At 48.0% G+C, this 23,748-nt stretch overlaps 1 protein-coding gene across 1 annotated transcript; it reads left to right on the top strand.

The window, feature by feature from the left end:
• Window positions 1-1,760, top strand: Fam220a (family with sequence similarity 220 member A). The gene is given in 2 exon segments (XM_055598704.1): window positions 1-705; window positions 708-1,760. Coding segments are annotated over 2 exon segments (789 nt in total). The 3' UTR covers window positions 792-1,760.
• Window positions 1,761-23,748: the final 21,988 nt, after the last annotated feature.

Below are 23,748 nucleotides of genomic sequence, written 5' to 3'. Positions count from 1 at the left end.
ATGAGGGGTGGAAGAGGGACCTTGGGTATTTGCCTGGCCAATGTAAAGTGGTCACAAGGAGGTGACCTGGACAAACTATCATGTGGCCTTAAGAAAAGAAGTCAGAAGGGGAGCTCCAGCCCATCAGACGTGCCTTCCTGGACAGATCAGCCTACAGCAGATACTGATGGAAAGTCACAGGCCACCGTAGCGGCATCCTTGGAAATGAAACATGATCAGAGCAAGGCCGGCCTCATACTTCACAGTGGCTCCAAAGTGCTTCAGTATCTGAAGGAATCAATGGGAAGAAATTCAGCTCCAGGAGCCTCCGTGAGCACAGCTGTGGTTCTGTCCTCTGCTCCTTTGGAAGAACATCTAGCTGGGGTGTCCTTTGGCATTGGGGATGGACTAGGAAGTGTCTTGCCAGGAAGAGGGCCCAAAGCCACAGACAGCCTCGGACAGTACCACAAAGGAGAGTCCTGGGTGTCAGGACAGCCAGGCCATCCAAAACTGAGGGAAATGACATTCCTGAAAGGAGCACCACTGAGTGCTGTCCCCCAGAGGCTGGGCACGGGGTCGGAACTGTCTTACCCATATTCTGAGCTGTGCCAGCCACCATACGCTTATGCCCATTACGAAGCTCTCCCAGAAGACCAGATGAGATGTGTGTCCCTCAGCTGTTTAAGCCCTGTCTTTCCAGAGCGAACAGTAGAAGGCGAGAACACTCTCTCAAGTACTTCAGACGGTCTGCAGATACTCATGGGGTCACTGGCTCTGCAATCGTCCAGATTAGCAAGTCTCTGATGCCGTAAAGTCCGAGCAGAACAATAAAAACAGCAGATTAATTTTAAAGGTGGTCACCGTTTCTCCTGCATTAAGTCTGGCATACGCTGCAGCCACTCAGCTCCTGCTCTGACCCTGTGGCTAGACACCTCTCCGGTGGCTACAGAGGGACATTTTTGAGCGTGTTTTCAGTCGTTTCAGAAGGACACTCAGAACTGGGAAATTATTAACTCTCTGTTGAGTAGGAGGCTTAAAATGTCAACTCTTTAAATGACCTTTATTAAAGTTATTAACAAACAACAAAGGGAGAGTTACTTTGAGAAAAAAAAAAAGTAATGTGAAAGAGATCAGGAGTCCTGGGTCTGGGAGAAGGAAAATACTTCATTTGTGACCTATGTTCTGTTGGCAGAAAAGTCTGAAACTCTTCTGTGATTTAAAATTATCCTAAATTTAATATTGCAACTTCTTCAAAGTGCCTCCATTGAAAACTGCAGTTCAACCGAGAAAGGACATTTGCTTGCACATCTCAGAGGCTATAAAATGCAGAGATGGCAAGACTCATCATGGCCAGAGCAAGGCTAACAAGAAGTTGAGAGGGCAGCCCACAGGTCTCCCCTTCCTTCAGATGGCCAGAGGTGAGTGGGCATGGCGGCATCTGGGATGCCCTCGAGAAGAGGTTTCCATGATAAAGAACTCTGCTCTGAATGGTTCTCTCTGATCTTACACAGGACAGACCAGTCACCTAGAAGGAGATGATCTCTTTTACATGAAGATTAAGTAACTCTCCCCTTGTGGTTTGTTGATAATTTTGATGACGGTTGTTTAAAGAACAAACATTCTTAAGCCTCCTACCCAAGAAAGAGTTAAAAACAGCCACAGGAGCTGGGAACCTGACTGTGTATGTCATTTATATTGTGTGCTAAATTACTATGCCATGGGCTATTTTAGTGTTTTGGGAAAATAATAAAATCTGTTCTTTAGCATAATAAATTGTTTTATTTTGTGTGTGTGCTTATGTTCTCTCGTCTTTCTGACATTTAAGCATCTTTAGTACTGGGTGAAAGACCTAAGAATCAGCTTGAAGAAAGGCAACACAAAGATGGATTTGAATTCTTCCCCCTCTTTCCTCTCTTCCTCCCTTGAGCTCTTGTCCTGTTTTCTCTCTGTTCTCCAGATTCTGAATTAGTGCACTGTGGCCAGGTGTGATAGCACACACACACCCAAGCCCTCAGGAAGCTGAGGCATGAATTCCTGGTTAGCCTATGCTATTTCCAGGTTCAAACACAGCCTGGTCTATGAATTGAGTTCTAGGCCAGCTTGGAGTACAAAGCAAGACTGTCCCAGGAGACAAGAGAAGGGACCAGGGCCACAGGCACATGTTTTCTGTGCAGGTGTGGCCTGAGTTTGATTCACACCCAGTGTGGCTGTGATTGCTTACCACCCCAGCACTGGGAGGGTGGTAGAGTGCCAGCAGCTTGTAGGTCAGCAGGTCAGCTTGATTAGTAAACTGCAGGCCAGTGAAAGAGCTTGTCTGAGAAGAGGTGGACAGCTGTGGAAGAGAGTGACTCCTTAGGCCAGTCTGGCCTACACACACATCTGTGCGTGAGCATCCCAATATGAACCTCTGGAGGTGTGGAGTCCTCATCAAGCAATCCTCTGAGTGTGGTGACACACTCTTGTGATCCTGGCAGAGGAGCCGAAGCATCTAAAGGTTAGGGCTAGCCTGGGCTATATAATGAGACTATCTCAAAACACCAACAAAGCCGGTCATACGGGCTCATACCTGTAATCCCAGGATTCAGAACAAAAGAACCCAGTAGGCATATGACTTCAGAGAAGGCCTTTCGTAAACATTTGAGACAAATAGGACAGAAATCTGGTGCTTCAGAGCTGGCTGGCCGTGGTAGAGAACATGCACAGTCCCAGCACTCCTGAAGCGAGGTAGCAGGTTGGAGACCAGCCTGAGCTACAAGATGAGACTTTTTTCTTCCTCCTTTCCCCCAGATGAAGTTTCCTTAGAACGTGTGGCTTTGCCTGGCCTTGGCTGTGAGTGCCGGGGTTGCAGGCACCCACCGCCATACCTGTATTATGTGACGCTGTGGCTGAGTCAACAGGCCTCCCGCATGCTAGGGCAAGAACCGGGGTCCTAGGTCTCTGTGCCGCTCCCCATCCCCACAGCTGCTGCTCCTAAGGGCCCAACAATACGATTATTTTAAATTGGGCAACTGTGCCCAGTGGAAAGGGGCGGGCTTGTTATTAACACGTGAAAGCTGTGATTTCCTCTTTGGAAAACGACTGGAGTGAATGGGGGGGGGGGTCCTGAAAAGTTAAGAAGTGCGCGCACGTGTAAATTGGGCTGGTGAGAGGGCTCCATGGTTAGTCACATAGCCCGACAGCTTGAATTCACATGCTGGAAGGTGAGAACCGGTTCCTGCAAGCTGTCCTCTGGCCTCCATGCACAAATAGTAAGTGAATAAACACAGTTCACGTAGAGAGAATCCCAGTGTGATTCTGGTGTGTCGGAGCAATCAGTCTGAATTTCAGTGTCCAAGGATTTACACTAGCTCATGTAATACACGGCTTGTGCCGCCATGTAAAATCAAGTCACAGGAGAACAGTCTATTTACACGTAAGTATTTAAGTTTTTCTTTAAGCGTTTGTTGTGTAGATGAGTGTGTTACAAGTGCTTACGTGGAGGTCACTATAATTATGTGTGTATATGTTAGCAAAACATGCCAATTAAGAGACATTTAGTTTTCATTTGTACTTTAAAGCTCAACCCTTCATTAAAGCGCTATTTGTACAACAAAAATTTGAGGAAGAAAGCCAGGAACATGAGAGGCAGACAGGTGGATCTCTGTGAGTTTGAGTCTATCCAAGACCACACAGTAAACTAGTCTCAAAAAAAAGTTTTTATTTTATTATGTACACAATGTCTGTCTGCATGTACACCTGCATGCCAGAAGAGGGCACCAGATCTCACTACAGATGGTTGTGAGCCACCATGTGGTTGCTGGACATTGAACTCTGGACCTCTGGAAGAGCAGCCAGTGCTCTTAACCTCTGAGCTGTCTCTCCAGCCGTGAGAAAGGTTTTCTTAAACGTTGTTTTCCTTATAGGTGTGTGTATGTGTGCATGGACACACCATCGCATGGGTGGAGTCCAGGAACAACTTAGGAGTAGTGAGTTCTCTCGTGCAGATGGGGTCCAGACAGTGAACTCAGGCTCGCTGGCAAGCACCTTGACCTGCCGAGTCATATCAGCAGCCCAATAGATTGTTTTCAGAGTTATTTGTTTAGAAAAGATAAGGTATAGGACCAGTTTTTCTTGCTTTCCCAAGGCCCATGAAGACTCCATGCTTTTGAGGCAGGCTGTCATGTAGTCCAGACTGGCCTCCAACTCCCATGTCTCCAATAATGGTGACGACACAGGCCAGATGGGGTCATAAGACTCCCGGACTGGAGTTAGGGTAGGTGAGCCTCCATGTGAGTGCTGGGAACTGAACTGAACGTCTCCTGGAAAAGCAGCCAGTGCTCTTTATCACTAAGCTCTCTCTCCAGCTCCCTAAGACATTTTAAAAATTAGACATGGCAGCCTTTGTTGGCTTGGAATTCACCATGTAGATGAGGTTGGCACATACTTCTGCCTCCCAAGAGCTGGGTTGAAGGTCTGTGCCACCACATCCAGCTAGGCATAGTTGTTGTGTGTTTTGTTTTTGGGGGGGACAGGATTTCTCTGTGTAGCCTTAGCTGCCCTGGAACTAGCTCTGTAGAACCAGGCTAGAGATCCCCCTGCCTCTGGCTCCCAGAGTGCTGGGATTACAGGTGTGTGCCACCAAATCCAGCTGGCATAGTTGTTTTCAAAGATTGTTTTAGAGCTGGTCGTGGTGGCACATACCTTTAATCCAAGTACTCTGGAGGAAGAAGCAGGGGGTCTCTGTGAGTTCCAGTCCAGCCTGCTCTACAAAGTGAGTCCAGCACAGCCAGGGCTACACAGAGAAACCCTGTCTCAAAAAGTCAAAATGAATGAATGTTTTAGTAGGTATTGGGTTAGATCCATAACACGGTGTTTGGGAGGACCGGAGTATGTATGCCTCAGTGGTTTCACCCCCAGGTATCACATAAAAAGGTTTCAATAGAAAACTAGCTTTCTGAAGGTGCGTTGCAGGGAGCTGCCATGGTGGTGTCGCCACTGAAAGGCCTGTGAGTCAAGCAAGCTTCTTGGCTTGGAGCTGGGAAGACGAATCTTCTGCATCCCTGCATGCAAGGGTTGGACCTGCCAGAAGAGGGAGCCACGTGTCCACCTAGGCAAATAAGCTGCCTCCAAAGAGCCTTCATGTTTTTCCCACGGGTTAGTTTCTTGAGGTCTCTCTTTCTCCCTGTTTCTATCTTCTTTCCTTCCTCCCTTCTTCCCACTTCAATTAAACTCAGCATTCTATTCATATGTATATGAATAGAATATGAATGAATATGTATATGTATGTGAAATTATATATGTAATGACAGTGATGGTGAAATCAGACACATATGTATAGATACATATGTATATGTGGTGTGTGTGTATATATACATGTATATATATGTGTGTGTGTATATATATATATATATATACATATATATATATATATATTTTTTTTTTTTAACAAACTCTCGATATATAGCTCTGACTGACCTGGAAGTCTTGGCAACCCTGCTTCTACCTGGGTGCTCGGATTACAAGCGTATATCACCACGTCTGGATTTTTTTTTTTCTTGTTTTTTAAACAGGATTTTGAAGCTGGGTGATGGTGGCACATACCTTTAATCCCAGCACTTTGGGAGGTAGAGGAAGGCACATCTCTGTGAGTTTGAGGCCAGCCTGCTCTATAGAGTTCCAAGACAGCCAGGGTTACACACAGAGAACCCCTGTCTTGGGGGGGGGAGGGTAGATTTTGAAATACCTCATATTGAAGATCAAAGGACACCCTGTGGGAGTCCGTTTTCTCTTTCCACCATGCAACTTTCAGGGATCAAATGCAGGTCTCTAGGCTTGCAAGACTAGTACCTGCTAAACTGTCCTGCCAGGCCCATGTCCAGCTCTTAATTCACTCTTGATCAGTTTCCCATTTGTGTTCTTTTTATGCTTCAGGAATCAATCCATAAAGCTATATGGCACATTCTGTGCATCAAAATGTGTGTGCGTGCATCCATTGTTGGACTGAACCCCTGGGCGTGCTGGGCGAACAACCGACTGGGGCACACCTGCACCCCAACGTCCATAGATACCTGAGGAGATCATTAAGCACAAGAGTTTATAGTCGTGCTTATTTGCTCAAACATAAGGATGTGGATCGCAGATGGAACAGGTTGCTAAAAGTTCGTGTATTTTCTGTAATGAAACAATGAAACGGATTCATGCTTCTGATAGATTATTCCGAACTCAGTACCTCAGACACCGAGCTGGCTCAGCCATTTTGACCTTCTCATCTGTGTATTCTATTTTGTTTTAAGACTCTCTCTTTCTCTCTCTCTCTTTCTCGTGTGTGTGTGTGTGTGTGTGTGTGTGTGTGTGTGTGTGTAGGTACCCAGAGAGCCCAGAAGGAGGCACCAGATCCCCTGGAATTGGAGTTATAGGTAGTTGTGAGCTACCAGATGAGGATGCTAGGAACTGAACTAGAGCCTGCTGTAGGAACTGCAAGAACGCATAACCAATGAGCTATCTCTGTAGTCCCATGAGATTATATATATACATGTATATTATACATTATGTGTGCGTATGTCATGTGTGTATTACACATTAGCATTAATAGAAAAGAATGAAAATTGCCAGCTAGGCATGGTAGCGCACACCTGTACCTGTAATCCCAGCACTGGGGAGGCAGAAACAGGCAGATCACTGTGAGTTCAAGGCCAGCCTGGTCTACAAAGTGGGTCCAGGACAGCCAGAGCTACAGAGAAACTGTCTTGGAAAAAAAAAAAATTGCCAAATTAGAACAAAAGTGCAGTTTGAAATAACTCATTAAGAATTTATAGCAGGTTTCCCATAGTGAGGGGAAGAGGGACTATTTCTGACAGGAACTCAATGGCGGGCTCTTTGAACTCCCCACCCCCCAAGGGAGGAGCAGCCCTGCTAGGCCACAGAGGAGGACTTTGCAGCCAGTCCTGAAGATACCTGATAAAACAGGGTCAGATGAAAGGGGAGGAGGTCCTCCCCAATCTGTGGACTTGGAAAGGGGCAGGGAGGAGATGAGGGCGGGAGGGAGGGTTTGGGAGGGAATGAGGGAGCGGGATACAGCTGGGATACAGAGTTAATAAAATGTAACTAATAAAAAAAAATAAAGAAAAGAAAGAATTTATAGCAGACAAGAATGAATCATGGCAATATGTTTTTTTTAAGATTTTACCTTTATTTTATGTGCACGAGTGTTTTGCCTGTATATATGTGTAGATGTACTTTGAAAAAATTTTTTATTTATGTTATATCTTTTTCTCTCTGTTCCAACTCCCCAACACCAGGTAGGAGAGAGAAAGGGTTAGTGGGAGAGGAGGCGCAGTTCTCTTAGTTGCTTCCTGCTGGTTAGGGTCGTTGGGTTCCTTGGAGCCAGTCTAATCCTTGTTTCTGGAGATCTCCAACTTCCTGTCTCACTGCATCCACAGCAACAGGAGCCGAAGGGGGAAGCAGCAGCAGCAGCCACCTTGTCCTTCTCAGAGCTTCTCCGCATTGTCTGGGTCCTGGCATTTATTCTCTCTCCAGAGTCCTCAGATTTAAACTGTCTGCAGCTGGCAAACAGCGCCTCTCAGAGCCCGCACGAGGCAAATAGTCTGCTGCTTCGGGCTATCTGAATCAGTCCCATATCCCACACCTGGGACCAAAACAAATGTTTATATCCACAGCACATGTGAGCAGTGCCCACAGAGATGAGAAGAGAGCAGTGGATCCCTTGGAATGGGGGTTATGGATGACTGTAAGCATCGCCTGAGTGCTGGGAATCTGGTACCGCTCAAGAGCAACCAGTGCTCTTAAAGCTGAGCCATTTCTCCAGCCCTGTTGTGTATGCCTGAGTGTGTGTGTGTGTGTGTCTGTGTGCATGCATGCACACGTGAAGTGCCAAGGCCACCAGATGCTGGACGTGTCAGATCCACCTGCAACTGGGCTTTTAGGTCATTGTGAGCCGCTTGATGAAAGCGCTGGGGGCCAAACTCCAGCCCTCTGGAGACCCGGTCGTTTCACTCTAACCCGCTGAGCCATCGCCACGGCCCCCAAGGAAATAGTCTAAGTTCTAGGAATATGGCTCAATGGGTAAACAGGCTTGCCACCAAGTCTGACAAACTGAGTTTGAGCCTCAGAACCCCCGTGGTGGGAGGAGAGAACTGTCTCCCCAAAGCTGTCCTCTGACTTCCACACGGTTGCTGGGGCACAGGGACTGTGCCCCAAATGATAAATGGACATGTACATGTAAAAGGTCGTGGGCTGCTGGTCTCTTTCAATTCCAGGGAACCGCTGTGACTCCTTGTGCATTTTTGTAGATGGTCTGTCAAGGAACAACGTTTAATGATAGATTGGCACAACCGAGTATGTATAAATAGCTTGCAAGCTATTTAGTATCTTAGAGATGTTTTGAGCACCACTTAAGACTTGTTCAAATAGAACAGTTTGCTGGGATAAACTCCAGGCCTTCCCTTTGTTAAATATTTCTGTTTTAGCTTGTTATGAAACAATTGCCAGGGTAGCTATTTCCTGTCTTCTGCTTGGATCTCGCGAAAATTCCTCTGATATGTTCTCCGAGATCACAAAACCCAGCAGGAATTTATTATAGAAATTAGTATCTTCGCATTACACTGCTCATAGTTCTATGAAGAAAAAATTTAATTTTAATCACATTTGTTTAATGTGTGTGCAAGAGCCACAGGAAAAATATAGAGGTCAGAAAGCATATTTCCAGGCTGTGGGTTGTGGCACATACTATTGATCCCAGCACTTGGAAGGCAGAGGTGGGCAGATCTTTGAGTTTAAGGCCAGCCTGGTCTACAGAGTGAGTTCCAGGACAGCCAAGGTTACACAGAGAAACCCTGTCTTGAATAAACAAACAAAGAAACAAAACCTCAACTTGAAGGAGTAGCTTCTCTTTCACCATCTGGGTCCTTGAAATCAGATCATAAGGCTGGCGTAAAATTACCTTAACCCTCTCAGCCAAGTGGGCCCTCAAAATCTCTTCTCAGATAGGGTCTTCTGTGGCCTAGGCTGTCCCGGACCTGGCGGTCCTTCTGTCTCAGCCTCCTAAGGACAGATGGCAGGTGTGTTAATTCTTTTCTCTTTGACCCAGGGTCTCAGCTAGCACAGGCTGACCTCAGACTCACTATGTAGCAGAGAATGACCTCACACTTCTGTAATTCTTGTTTCTTCCCCCAAGTGCTAGGATGATAGCTGTGGGCCTCCATGCTGTGTTTACGAAGTACTCTCGATGGGACCCAGGACTCCAGGTAATCTAGGCACACACTCTGGCAACTGAGTCCCACACCCTGCCCTTTGTGTATGAATTTCTTTGGGTCAAGGATGGAAATGGTTCATCAGCACAGTGCTGAGTACCCAGTACAAACTGTGAGTGATGTTCTCTTTGTCTTGATTTTACATTAGTTTGTGTATTTCAAAATACATAGTCATGAATCCTAAGCAATTTCTTGTGTAATAACAAATGTTTTTAAAGTCTCCATCTTATTCCTTTTGAAACATTTATTTTTTCCCATTTTTCTTTCACACTTTATTATTTTAAAAAGTGTGTGTGTGTGTGTGTGTGTGTGTGTGTGTGTGTGTGTGTGTGTAGCTGTGGATGTAGGTGCCTGTGGAGGCCAGAAGAGGGCATTGGTCCCTGGAGCTGGAGTCATAGGCACTTGTGAGCCTCCCAACATGGGCGCTGGGAACCAAACTCAGGTTCTCTGTAAGAAGGCTAAGGCCCTTAACTACTGAGCCACCTCTCCAGACCCGTTTTTCTTCTTCCTCAGCTCCTACACTCCAGCCTGTGTGTGCTGGGCTGGGGCCGTACCCCTGAGCCGTGCCCACAGCTCCTCGATGGGACACTCTGGAACAGTCTAGGCCTGTGCTGCTAGCATCTGAAACGCCGTCTTTCATTCAGCTGCAGCCCAGACTTGTAGCTTCCAGCAGTACAGCCAACTGGCCTCAGCACACTCCAGATGAAATCCATATTCAGGTTCAAAACTTGACCTTGGCATTGGTTCTGGGATTGTGCATCAAATTTGGGCTGATTCATGAGAACATCCTGTACTGTCCCTCACAAGAGCCACTGGAGACTCAAAGTATGAGAGCTGATGCCCAAGGCGGGAAGACAGGGCTCTAAGTATCTGTCCCTGTGGAGCTGCAAGGCTTCCTACGGCGCCTTTGGGCATCTTCCAGCTCCAGGCAGGACTTGGCCTCCCCCTCGTTGCCTCCAATATTACCTCTTTTCCCATAAATAGGGTTTGGAACATTCCCCATGTGACATAATGCATCTTATAGTCAGAGGCAGGAAGTGAGTTTTTTCCGGCTGGGCCTGTGAGGTCCCCTGGAGATGGAGTTGGGCAGGGAAAGGTTTTCCTTTTCATTCCCACTCTGCTGTAGGACATCAGGGCCTTGATTTGAAGGTGGTTATCCTTTCTTTTCCTTCTCTATCATCTTTCTTTCTTTCTTTCTTTCTTTCTTTCTTTCTTTCTTTCTTTCTTTCCTTCTTTCTTTCTCTCTCTCTATCTCTCTCTCTCTCTGAATGTAAGATGGATATGTGTGTGTCCCAAGCATGTGTGTATAAAGGACAGAGTACATGATCTTCCTTAATCATTCTCCACTTTTTTTTCCTTTATTTTGGTTTATTTGAGACAAGGTTTCTCAGTGTAGCCTTAGCTGTCCTGGAACTCAAGCTGTAGATCAGGCTGGCTTTGAACTCACAGAGATATGGCTGCCTCAGCCCCCGAGTGCTGGGATCACAGGTGTGCGCACCACTGCCTGGCCACTCTCCACTTCTCTGAGGCGGGGTTTGTCACTGAACCTGGAGTTTACTGATTCTGCTAGGCTGGGTGGGCAGTGAGTCCCCAGGATCCTCCTGTCTCCGTGTCTCAGAGCCAGGGTTACAGGTGCACATGGCCATGCCCAGCTTTTATGCGAGTGCTGGGGGTTCAAGCTGAAGTCCTTAGGAAGGGCTTTTCAATCTCGGTATAAAGGTGTTATCTGTTATACATTATATTAAGACTTACTTTCAAGCACGCGTTTGTGTTTATAATTAGTCAGGGTTCTCTAAAGGAACAGGCTGATGGAATGGTTGTGTGTGTGTGAATATACGAGCGCATGGATGTGCATGCGTGCATGTATGTGTGTGTGAGTGTGTGTTGTAAAGGGGAGTTATTAGAGCGGCTTACTGCTGAGATCTGGGTAGTCCTCAGTGGCTGTCTCCCCATGGAAAGGCCAGGAACCCAGGGTTGTTCAGCCCACAGGGCTGGATGTCTCAGCAGTTCTGATTTGTTGCTGGAGTCCCAGAGGTCTCCTAGAGAGCTGCTGGTCTTCAGTCTGTGCTGAAATCCTGAAGAAGGGGGTTCTAACACCAGCGAAGGAATGTCTCAGCAGCAGGATAGATGGATTTGCCAACAAGAGTGAGGGCATAGTCCGCTGATGTGTATGGGGACATGCAGATCAGTGCAGATGTCTGCAGAAGCCAGAGGCTTTGGGTCCTCTGGAACTGGAGTTCCAGGCAGCTGTGGGCGCAGTGTGGATGCAGGGAACTGAACTCGGGTCCTGTGCAAGAGCAATGCTCTGTCGTAACTGCTGAGCCATCTCTCCAGCCCCAGCCTGCTTTCTGTGACTTTCTTAGAGCTCCTGTAGCTCGGGCGGGCCTCTCCATAGCCAAGACTGGCATTGATGCCACTCTCCCAGGCTTGCACACCATACTGTCCCTGGCGCCAAATCTGTTCTCCTGAAGCATGCTAGGTCAGGCTAGGTTAGGATGCTCTCTGTGCCTAGCATGGTGGTCACCATCGAGGTATTAGAGAATATTAATGAGGCAGGAGATGTGAGTTCAAGGTCAGCTTGGGATACACAGCAAGACCCTACGCCCACAAAAAGGAAGAAGATGTTAACGTTACCAGATTTGGATGCCCTGGGGCGTGTCCACTTTATAAACAGAGTCAGTACAAATATTAGCCGTGGTGCTTCCCATCCGCCTGGACCCTGTCCTGGGCTCTGCAAGGCTCATAAACAATGAGGTCACCCATCATTAGGGACACATCGGTTTCCTTCAGATGATGAGAGCAGAAGTGGGGCGTGGTGGCTCACCCTTTCAATCCCAGTATTTGGGAGGCTCCGGGAGTGAAAGCCAGCCTGGACTCCAGGGCGAGTGATGAGTCAGCCTGGGCTGCAGGGTGAGACCCTGTCTCGAGCTCAAATTTTCAAACCGCGATCAGAGCAGGCAACAGCCTTTGGCTGGCCGGCCTCGTGTGTGAATGGGAACTGTTCAGCCAGATCGGAACAGACAGGCCAGGTCTTGGACGATCCTACAGTAGTCATTTTGGTTTCCCAGGGAACGTTTTTATTTCATTGAGACAGCATGCCAGGCTCTAAAGATAAACATATGAGGGAAATAGGAGTCCGTCTCCTTCAGGCATCTGCAGGCGAGGAAGGAAATGGGCTGTTAACATACAGCTGTGTGGAAGGCCGAGACGGTTCTCGGGGCTGGGAGGCATCCAGAAGATGCTGGGAGAGGCTCTCACACGCTCGCTAACTGCCTGTCGAGTTCTCGGGTGGAGGCTTCATCACACCAGCCCGTTTCAGGTCTGGGTTACTGCTCTGCAAGCATTTTGTTTGTTTTAGGTGCCAGGACTTGAACTCGAGGCAATGCATGCTAGGAGTTCTGGTTCTTTTTCCTTCTTTATAAAAAACGCAGGTCGGAGTATTTGCCTGGATGTATGTAAGTGCATCATGTGTGTCCTAGACTCTGTGGAGGCCAGAAAAGGGCATTAGATCCTGTAGTGCTGGAGCGCTAGGCAGTTGTGACTGCCTTTGCCTTATAGGTGCTGGGAACCAAGCCGGAGTCCTCTGCAAGAGCAGCCAGGGCTCTGAACGGCTGCATCTCTCTAGCCTGTTTCCTTTCCTTTTCTTTAATTTATTTTATACGCATGGATGTTTTGCCTTTATCTGTGTCTGTGTACCACATTCATACCCAGTGCCCTGGGAGGCTAGAAAGGGGCATTGACTCCCTAGTATAGCTGGATTAACAGGCAGTTTAGAGGCATCCTATGGGTGCTGGGAATTAAGCATGGAAGTGCAGAGAGACCCCTGGGCCGTCTCTCTAGTTTCTTTTCGTGGTGCTACGATAAAATACCCTGACGAAGGAAACTTAGGAAAAGGGTTTATTTTAGGTCATGATTCAAGGTGCCATCCATTGCGGTGGAGGAAGCAGAACGCCAGGGCTTGAAGCAGCCACGTCATCATTCTTTTGTTGGTGGTGGTTTGATTTCTTCCGAGACAGGGTTTCTCTGTGCAGCCTTGGCTGTCCTGGAACTTGCTCTGTAGACCAGCCAGGCCTCAGCTTCCCTCGAGCTGGGATTAAAGGCGTGCGCCACCACCGCCTGCTGCTGCTGATTAATGTCGTTAAGACAGCCTCACACCAGCATGTCTGGAGGTTCGTCTTCCAGGTGATGCTAGATTCTGTCAAGGTGATGATTGTCACTCTCCGTCACACTCAGGGTTCTACTGCTGAGCCACACCCTAGCCCCTTAATGGGGGATTCTACGCAAGTGCTGAGCTGTAGAACTTAAGCTCTTTTTAAAAATTATGAGTAAGTCTTTGGTTGGGCCAGGCACTGGCTGGGCATTCACTCAGGCTCTGCTCCATCTGCGCTATCTTTATCCCGGCACAGCTTGTAGGAGGGGTTAATTTTGGGTCTAGGTTTTTGTGGGTGGGTTGGTGCTCCCTTCCCTCTGCTAAGAGACTAGTTTAGTGAGTGGGTGTCCTCCTCAGTCTCTACAGCCTCTGCTACTAGGAGTCTCTGCTTGGTCCCCTCATATCCTCCCAGGAGCCTACCCTGACTCAGGTCTCCAGCTTGTCACAGAGATGCCCCCACCCTCACTTCCTCCTGTCGCTACAGGCCTTCTGTCCTCTTGCCCTTGCTCTCCCCATTCTGTTCTCCACCCTCTTAACTCTCTGCATCCCCTCTCCTACCTTACTCCCTCTCTTCAGCCACTACCACTGTCTATTCTAGCTCCCTTCCCAAGTGAGATTTATGCAAAGAGCAGGTGGAGCAAAGATTGAGGAAATGCCCAACCAAAGACCTACCCTATGGGAGAGTGCCAAGCCCTGATACTATGAAGATGCTCTGCTAAGCCCGCAGAGCTTTGGTATCAATCCTCACCATCCACCTTGTTTGAGACAGGGTCTCTCCTTCACTCCCTGTGGTCCCAGCCCTCTGGAAGCCCAGGCAGGAAAACTGCTGTGAACTCAAGGCCAGTCTGGGCAATAGAGCTTGAGAACCGTGTCTCGGCACTCAAACATGGGGGGTGGGAGAGACGGCTCACCGGTTAAGAGTGTGGCGCTCTATCATGAGGACTGGAATTAAAATCCCAGCACCCACAGCAGGTGGCTCACATCATCCGAAAACTCCAGTTCAAAGACCCAAGAGCCCCTTCGGCCTCCAAGCACACCCGTGCATATATGCTCACACAGATACACAAATATAAAACAAAGGTCTGGGATGTGGCTCAGTGGCTGAATGAATACCTTGCATGCAGGAGACCCTGGATTCACTCCCGAGTATGAAAACACACACACACACACACACACACCTTACACACACACCACACACACACACACACACCACACACACATACACACACACACCTCACACACACACCTCACACATACACACACACACACCTCACACACATACCACACATACACCTCAAACACACACACCTCATACACACACCACACACACACACCTCACACACACACACACCACACATGCACACTCACATACACACACACCACACACACACACACACACACACACACACACACGCACTTGAGCACACACACACCTCATGAGAGTCTAGTTTTATTAACTTAGCAACAAAATATTTCATTATTACATCTTTTCTTTTTATTTTTTTCCTTTTTAACTGGGTTATTTGGTTTGTTGGAGTCTAATTTCTTGAATTCTTTATATATTCTGGATATTAGCGCTCTGTCAGATAGGGTTGGTGAAGATCCTTTCCCAGTCTGTAGGCTGTCGTTTTGTTCTGACGACAGTGTCCTTTGCTTTACAGAAGCTTTTCAGTTTTACGAGGTCCCATTTATTGATTGTTGATCTTAGAGCCTGTGCTGTTGGTGTTCTGTTCAGGAAGTTGCCTCCTGTGCCAAAGAATTCAAGGCTCTTCCCCGTTTTTCCTTCCAACAAATTTAGTGTGTCTGGTTTTATGTTGAGGTCTCTGATCCGCTTGGACTTGAGTTTTGTGCAGGGTGATAAATATGGATCTATTTGCATTTTTCTACATGTAGACATCCAGTTAGACCAGCACCATCTGTTGCTTTCTTTTTTCCGTTGTATGGTTTTGGCTTCTTTATCAAAAATCAAGTGTCCGTAGGTGTGCGGGTTTATTTCTGGGTCTTTGATTTGATTCCATTGATCTACTTGTATGTTTGTATGCCACCAGTAGCACACAATTTTTATTACTGTTGCTCTATAGTACAGCTTATGTGCTCCCTTGTAAGTGGATATTAACCATAAACGTATAGGAGTATAGGACAGCCATGCTACAATCCACAGACCCAAAGAAGCTAAGCAACAAGGAGGGTCCAAGGGGATGCTTGAATCTCACTCAGAAGGGGAAATAAAATAGCACTGGAGGTGGAGGGAAGGAGGGAGCTGGGTGGGAGAGGGGATGGGGAGGGGAGAAGGGCTGGGGATTAGGAGTAGGGAGAGTAGGGGAGAGAACAGAAATCAGAGGTGGAGAACATTCCAGGGATTTGCCAGAGACTTGGGATAGGGGAGGCCCCAGGAAGTCTTTGGGGTCCTGCTAGCTGAGCCTTCTAGCATCGGGGGATGTGGAGTCTGAAGTGGCCTCCACCTGTAAGCCAGGCAGGACTTCCCGTGGAGGGATGAGGACACCAACCACCCACAAAACCTTTGACCCAAAATTTGCCCTGCCTACAAGATGTACAGGGACAAAGATGGAACAAAGCTTGAGGAAATGGTCAGCCAATGACTGGCCCTCCTTGAGACCCACCCCATGGGAGAGAATCAATGACTGACACTATTAACGATACTCTGCTGTGCTTGTAGGCAGGAGCCTAGCATAAGTCCTCTGAGAGGTGTCACCCAGCAGCTGATGGAAACAGATGCAGAGACCCGAACATAAGAGCTCTGGGAGTCTTATGAAAGAGTTAGGGGGACAACTGAGGTAGCTGGAGGGGTCAATGGCTCCACAAGAAGACCGACAGAGCCACAGACTGAACCACCAACCAAAGAGCATGCATGGACTGGTCCCAGGCCTCCTGCACAGATGTAGTAGATACACATCTTGGTCTTCATGTGGGTCCCCCAACAACTGAAGTGGGCCCCTCTCTGACTGTGATGCTTCCCTTTGGATCCTGCTGCCCTAACCAGGCTGCCTTGTCTGGCCTCAGCGGGAGAGGGTGTGTCTAGTTCTGCAGCAACTTAATGTGTGAGGGTGGGTTGGTATCTGTGGGGACCTCCCCCTTTTCTGAGGAGAAGAAAGGGGAGAATGGGGGAGAAGTGTGTGTATGTAGCGACTGGGAGGAGAAGGGAGCTGCAATCAGGATGTAAAATGAATAAATATATTAATTAATTTAAGAAAAAAGGACTCTCATCCAAGCCTGGTAGTGGTGACACAGGCTTTTAATCTCAGGGGCTCGGAAGGTAGAGACAGGTGGATCTCTGAGATCAAGGTCAGCCTGGTCTACAGACTGAGTTCCAGGACAGCCAGGGGTTACACAGTGAAACCTTATCTGGAACAAAACTGAAAACCAACCAACCAAACCAAAGACTCTTACCTCAGGTGATTCTAGTTTGTGTCTTCTGTTGATGAATGATCAGTTCATCACAGGAAATGAGTCTGATTTATGACCCAGAGACCTTCCACTGGACACACTCATAAAGCGTGGCTCACTTGCCAATACCACTACCCTGGAGACCAGCTCCCCAGTACTTTTGGAGACTAATCACATCCAAATGACAGCATCCGCCAGTGTGTCGCACAGACTCAAGACCGTCAGCTCCTGTCTTGTTACTGCGGGATCCATGGCGGGCAGATTACAAGGTAACCAGACACGTAGGCCGGGGGCTGCATCTCAGCTGACCAGTCACCAGCAGCCACTTCCATGGTCCGACCTTCATCTCCTCATTTGCAAACATCCAGGCTTTACCAGGTATGGTGGCTCGTGCCTGTACTGCCAGCATTTTTTGGGGAGGGAGATCACATGCTTGAAGCCACCTGGGCCACATAAGGAGCCTGCCGTGGTTAGGGTTTCTACTGCTGTCATAAAACACAATGGCCGAAATCAGCTTGGGAAGGAAAGGGTTTATTTCAGTTAGTAGTTTCACATCACCGTCCACCACTAAGGGAAGTCAAGGCAGGAACTCAAACAGGGCAGTGACCAGGAGGCAGGAGCTGATGCAGAGGCCATGGAGGGCCTCTGCTGCTTCCTGGTTTTCTCAGCCTGTTTTCTTTCAGAACCCAGGACCACCAGCCCGGGGACAGCACCACCCACTGTGAGCAGGGCCCTCCCCTGTCAGTCACCACCAAGAAAGTGAATCACAGGACAGTCTGTGTGGACATTGTTTTCAACTGGAGTTCCCTCTTCTAAAAGGACTCTAGCCTGTGTCAAGCGGATGCAGAACTAGCCAGCACAGGGTCCCTTGTACCAGGAGTGTTACCTAGCAGTAGAGCCCCTTGGCTAGACTCTCTCAGAGAAGAGCTAGGGGTGTGGCTCAGAGGTAGAGCACCTGCTTAGAATTCCTCAGTGAGGGGCTGGGGCTGTGTGGTTCAGGCTCAGAGAGCCTGCCTAGCAAATGAAAAGCCCTGTGTTCCATTCACTGTAGCAACACACACACACACACACACACACACACACACACACACACACACACAGAGGCTGATTTAGTCTCTTCCCCTTCTCTAATCTAGAGGGGCAAGACAATATTCTCAAGCTTGTAAGAATGCGGGGCGGTCCAGGGAAAGGAAATACAGGCTGTGGTACTCACCCTTGCCCTTTCAGCATGAATGGAGAACAAGAGGTGAGTCATATCTGTAGCCAGAGTGAAAAGATGCTCAGCATCGTTAGCCAGGAGGGGAATTGCATGTCCTAAACTGAATTTTACCCGAGAGTCGTGGGGAAGAGTTTGGGGGAGGATGCAGAGAGGTGGGAGCCCTGGGGTGCTGCTGGTGAGAATGCAGGTGTCACTGCACTGGGAAACAGTTTGGCAATTCCTCAGAGAGTAACGATCCCTCATCTCTGGAAATAGAGGAGGTTGTGAGCTGCTCAGTGTGGGTGCTGGGACCCTACTTGGAGTCCTCCGGCTGCAAGTGCTCTTAACTGCACAGCCATCTCCCCCGCTCCTTCATCTTAAAACTTTCTGTCCTCAGAATGGTGAGAAACAAATGCCTGAATCTTGCTTGTTTGCTTGCTTTTTATGTGTGTGGATGTTTTGCCTGTAGATGTGTCTGTGCATCCGTGTGCACACCTGGTATCCACGGAGGCCAGGAGAGAGCATCAGATCACCTGGAACTGGAGTTACAGATGGTTGGGAGACGCCACGTGGGGCTGGGAATCAAACCCAACTCCTCTGTAATAGCAGCCAGTGCGCTTAACTGCTGAGCCCCAAATCCTTGTTAGTTAAGCCACCTGTTCTGGGGAAATTTGCAGTAGCAGCCGAAGGTGATGAAACCATGGAGTGGAATGAAAAAAAAAAGAAGGCAGTAAAGGAGGCTGGACGCTGTCAGTGGCAGAGTGCTTGCCTAGCATCTGCAAGGCCTGGGGTTGGAGCTCCAGAACCCGGCAAGGTATAAATGATAAATGGACGAAGCAGAGCTGGGAGGAGTCAGTCAAGCCTTTGCCACGAAAGCACAAAAACCCAGGATCGATCCAGAGAACTGCTCGAAAGCCGGGTAAGATGGTGTGTAGTTTTAATCCCAGCACCGGAGAAGCAGGGACAGGAGGATCCCTGGGGCTAACTGGCCAGCCAGCCTAGACTTGTTTGCCACAGACAATGTGGATGAAGCCTGAGGAACCACACCTGCGTGTACACGCAGACAGACAGACAGACAGACAGACAGACATGTTCACGTACACACACATACTGAGTGAAGTGTGATTCAGGGTAAGTCCCCTAATTTCCTACACAGTAAGAATGAGGAAGTGATATATGCTACAACTCCCATGAATTTGGTAAGCCTGGAAGGCCAGACACAAAAGGTTGCTTATTGCATAATTGTACTTATGTGAAATGTCAGACAAAGTGGACCTACAGACAGTAAATTAGAGCAGTGGTTGCCAGGGACTGAGGCAAGGTTCAAAGGACTAAGGGAAAGATGAGTAAGATGTTCAGGGGATTTTTTTGTGTGGTGGTGATGAAAATATCCCAAATTGAGGATAGTGGTGTTTGTACAACGCTATGCACATATGGAAAGACATTGAGTTGTGCACTTTCTTTTTTGAGATGGAATCTTTTGTAGTCCAGGCTGCCTTCACATTTTCTATGTAGCTGAAGCTTGACTTGAACTCCTGATCTTCCCACCTCCACCTCCTAAGTCCTGGGATCAGAGGAGTGTACCAACCACTGTACCCAGACTATATCCACCAAGCCATGCCCTCAGCCTCTCACTGAGGAATTCTAGGCTGACACTGTACTGCTGATTCTAGGCAAATGCTCTACCACTGAGCCACACCCCAGCCCCTCACTGGGGGATTCTAGGCAGGTGCTCTACCACTGAGCCACACCCCAGCCCCTCACTGGGGGATTCTAGGCAGGTGCTCTACCACCGAGCCACACTCCAGCCCCTCACTGGGGGATTCTAGGCAGGGGCTCTACCACTGAGCTATACTCATGGCAGGCACTGAACTGCTGAGCCACACCCCCAGCTTGTATTTCCTTTTGAGTGGCGTGTTATAACTGAACATATTTATAAGGGGCAGGGTAACATTTTGACTCATACATACGAGATATCTGCATCAGTTCTGGTCTTTGCACTAGATCAAAATAAGCCCAGAGAAAATCAGCTTTTAGACCCTGAGATTCCTCATCTCCAGAAGGGTCTGCTGGTCACACTGTGATTGGCCTAGGTTTTGCTGTTCCTTAAGGGCTTATTTTTAGCTGCTGGGACCCATTTTGAGGCAAGCCATTGGGGACTTACACAGCATTTTTTTTTTTTTTTGGAATGATCACACTTATTCCATCAGAGTAGAAGGTCTAAGGCAGAAGCATTTCCTTTTTAAGGCCATGATTCTTCAGCAGTTCAAAGACTAATCCAAAAGATTAGCAAAAATAGCCCGTTGTTAAATAGCTCAGACATGGGAAATGCAGGCGATGGATTCGCTGCTCTGAGTGAGAGGAAAAAAGAAGGAAAAGCAAGGATTCCTGAGAGTGGCTGTGAATAGTGAATTCTCCGCTAGAATGAAATTTTCTATTTTTAAGCAGAAAGTTACCCTTCATCAATGATAATGGAGCATGCCTGAGCTCACATTGCATGCCAGTGGTAGAGCCCCTGCCTAGAATTCCCGAGTAAGGATGTAGGGGTGTGACTCAGTGGTAGAGCACCTGCCCAGAATCCCCCAGTGAGGGGCTGGGGTGTGGCTTGGTGGTAGAGTGTTTGCTTAGAATCAGCAGTACAGTGTCTGCCTAGAATCCCCCAGTGGGGGCTCAGGACATGGCTCAGTGAAATAGTACCTACCTAAAACATTCCAATGAGTATTCTAGGACTTAACTAGCATGCTCAAGGCACCGAGTTCCGTCTTCAGGACTGAAAGGAAGCAACAAGTGAACTAGTCCTCTAACTTCTTTTGGGCTAACCTCATACAGAAGCTGGTTTAAATCAATGAGTGCAGTTCATTTCTGTGTGCCTGGAAATCACCTATTCTAATGAGTCTTCCTGTGGTTTTAATCCAAATTTTCATAGGCTCTGGGTATGGCTTTCCTTTCAGAAACCATGAGTGAGCATTGTTTCTTTTTTGGAAATGTCAATGGGTTTAATTTCAGATTTATTTTATTTAAAAACATATATATATATATGTGGGGGGGGGTTACACCAATGTGTCATTGCAGGTGCTGGTGGAGGCCAGAAGAGGAAATCTGGAAATCGGGTTTCCTGGAACTAGAGTGAAGGATGGAGATAAGGGTGGCACACACCTTTGACCCCAGCACTTGAAAGGCAGAGGCAGGTGGAATTCTGAGCTTGAGGCCAGTATGGTCTACAGAGTGAGTTCTAGGACAGCCAGGGCTACACAGAGAAACCCTGTCTAGAAAAACAAAACAAGGAAAGGATGGAGATAGGGATTCCGAGCTGCCGTGTGAGTGCTGAGAGCCAAACCCAGGTGGTCTTCAAGAGAAGTGCATGCTGTTAACCACTAGGTCATCTCTCCAAATTCTGAAGTCGTTTGTTAAGAAGTTTATTTTCATTTTATGTGGATAGGTATTCTGTCTGAATTGCATGTCTGTGTACCACCCAAACGCTTGGTGATGGAAGAAGGAATCTAATCCCTTGGAACTAGAGTTAAGGATCGTTGTGAGCCACCATGTAGTTGAGGAACCAAACCTGAGTCCTCTGGAAGAACAGATAATGTTCTTAATCTCTGAGCCATCTCTCCTGTCAGTCCCCTGACAACAGTTTTATTTATTTTAAAAATGTTTTTATTTTCTTTATTGTGTGGGTGAACAAAGTACACACACGCCATTATATGCATGTGGAGGTCAGAGGGCAACTTTCAGGAGTTGGCTCTCTCCTACTTTGTTGAGGCAGAGTCTAGTATTTTAATCTCTGCACGGTGTACTCCAGAGTAGCTAGCCTTCATGATTCTGGCTGATTCTTCTGTCTTTTCCTTCCACTTTACTGTTTGAATGCTGGGGTTTACAGATACATGCCATCATATCTATCTATCTGTCTGTCTGTCTGTCTGTCTATCCATCATCTATCTTTTATCAACTGACTAAATCAATTCATTAAGACAGTTGACTTAATCATCTCCAATAGTGACTTCAGCATCCTCTCTTGGCTCAATACTGTTGGAAGTAGTTTTGGTTTCCTGTCCCACCTCCAACCCCCTCGGACACAGGGTTTCTCTGTGTAGCTTTGGCTGTCCTGGACTCACTCTGTAGACCAGACTGGCCTCAAACTCCGAGATCCACCTGAATATCTGAGTGCTGGGATTACAGGCATGCACCATGGTGCCTGGCTTGTTGGAAGTTTTAACAATCTCTAAAAGGCTGTAAATCATAGTGGTTGTAGATTTTTATCTGGAAACAATCCCATATCTTGAAATCTTCACCACTGGTTCTTTTTCCGTTAGGGAGGCTCAGTGTCTTGGTAGGCATGCACTCTGATCCTTTTGCCTTCAGATTCCTTTCCTTTTTGCCTCAGCGAACACCCTCCCTGAAAGACTTCATGGTGCTGCTGGGAGTGTGATTTGAATTCGGTTGCCACCCTGGATTGCATTGTTCCGTCTTTCTGACATCTTTAAAAGCCGCAGAGCCTGCAGAGCATCTCGTTCCTCAGTAGGAATGAACAACTGGGAGGACAGGAATGGACGGGACAGTATTCTGAGCTTCTACCCTGAGCCATCTCCTTCCTTCCAATAGTACTTGATGGAGACCAAATTGTCCCATGGAAAAGATGGAGTAACTGCTGCTTGCTGCTGCTCACAGTTGTGAATACTGGAGCCGATGAACTGTTCACTGAAAAACGGCTAAGGTGAACCCGGGTGGGGTGGTGTGTGCCTAGGGGAGTGGCGGCAGAAGGGTCAAGGCTAGCCACAGCTACATAAGAAATCCAACGCCAGCCTGGGCAGCATGAGACCCAATCTCAGAAAAACAAAAAATAGGGCTCCTGAGACGATTCGGTCAATAAAGGTACTTGCCACCAAGTCTGATGACCTGAGTTCAACACTAGGGATCATGGGGCCCTGACTCCTGCAGAATATCCACCTGTGGACACACATGCACAACACCTAATTTTAAAATGTAGCAATAAGGGAGTTGCTGGAAGGTGGCTTAGTTGGTAAAAGCTTGCTGTGCAAGCATGAAGACACGAGTTCGAGTCCACGGCACCCATCCATGTAAAACCTGGCCTTGTGATGATGTATGCCTGTTATCCCGCTGTAGGGGAGGTGGGACGGGAGCATCCTTGGGGCTTGCTGGTCAGCAAGTCCAGCCAAATGGGAGAGCTCTAAATTCAGTGAGAAACTGTCTTAAAAAACAAGGCAGAGCACAGTAGAGCTGGCCCTGGTGGCGGGGGCTCCGGAGAGCAGCCCCACGGGTACTGGAGTGGGAGAGATGGCCCCACCCCCTACCTGGGCAGAGCAGGAGAGCTGGTCCTGGCGGCACCGGTGCGGGAGGGCTGGTGGATGACCAACTCAGCTTTTACCCGGACCCAGATTCAGGGCTTTCACACACACACCCCATCTTGAACTGCTGGAATGCATGAAGGGGCCGGTCCTACAGATCCAGAGCACAGGGCAGCAGCCGGATATCCGAGAGGGCTCCCAGTGAGGATTCAGCCGTGATAGCGCAGCAGAAGCCAGAGGCCTCGAACCAGACCAGTGACTCAGTGCAGCGAACATGTGCAAATAGAGCTGTTTGGGCGAAAGGGTGTACCTTGTGACACCCTGTGATGCACTACAGCTTCCGTGACAAGATTTTTTTTTTTTAATTTTATTTTTTGTTTTCTTTTGGGGGAGGTTACAAGGGCAGAGGGCGGGGATAAAGGAATAGAGAGGAGAATGGGATTGGGGTACATGATGTGAAAT

This window comes from Psammomys obesus, unplaced genomic scaffold (genome assembly GCF_907164565.1).
Source record: "Psammomys obesus unplaced genomic scaffold, mPsaObe1.curated_primary_1811, whole genome shotgun sequence".
NCBI lineage: Eukaryota > Metazoa > Chordata > Mammalia > Rodentia > Muridae > Psammomys > Psammomys obesus.
This window is presented reverse-complemented; position numbering and strand designations above follow the sequence as displayed.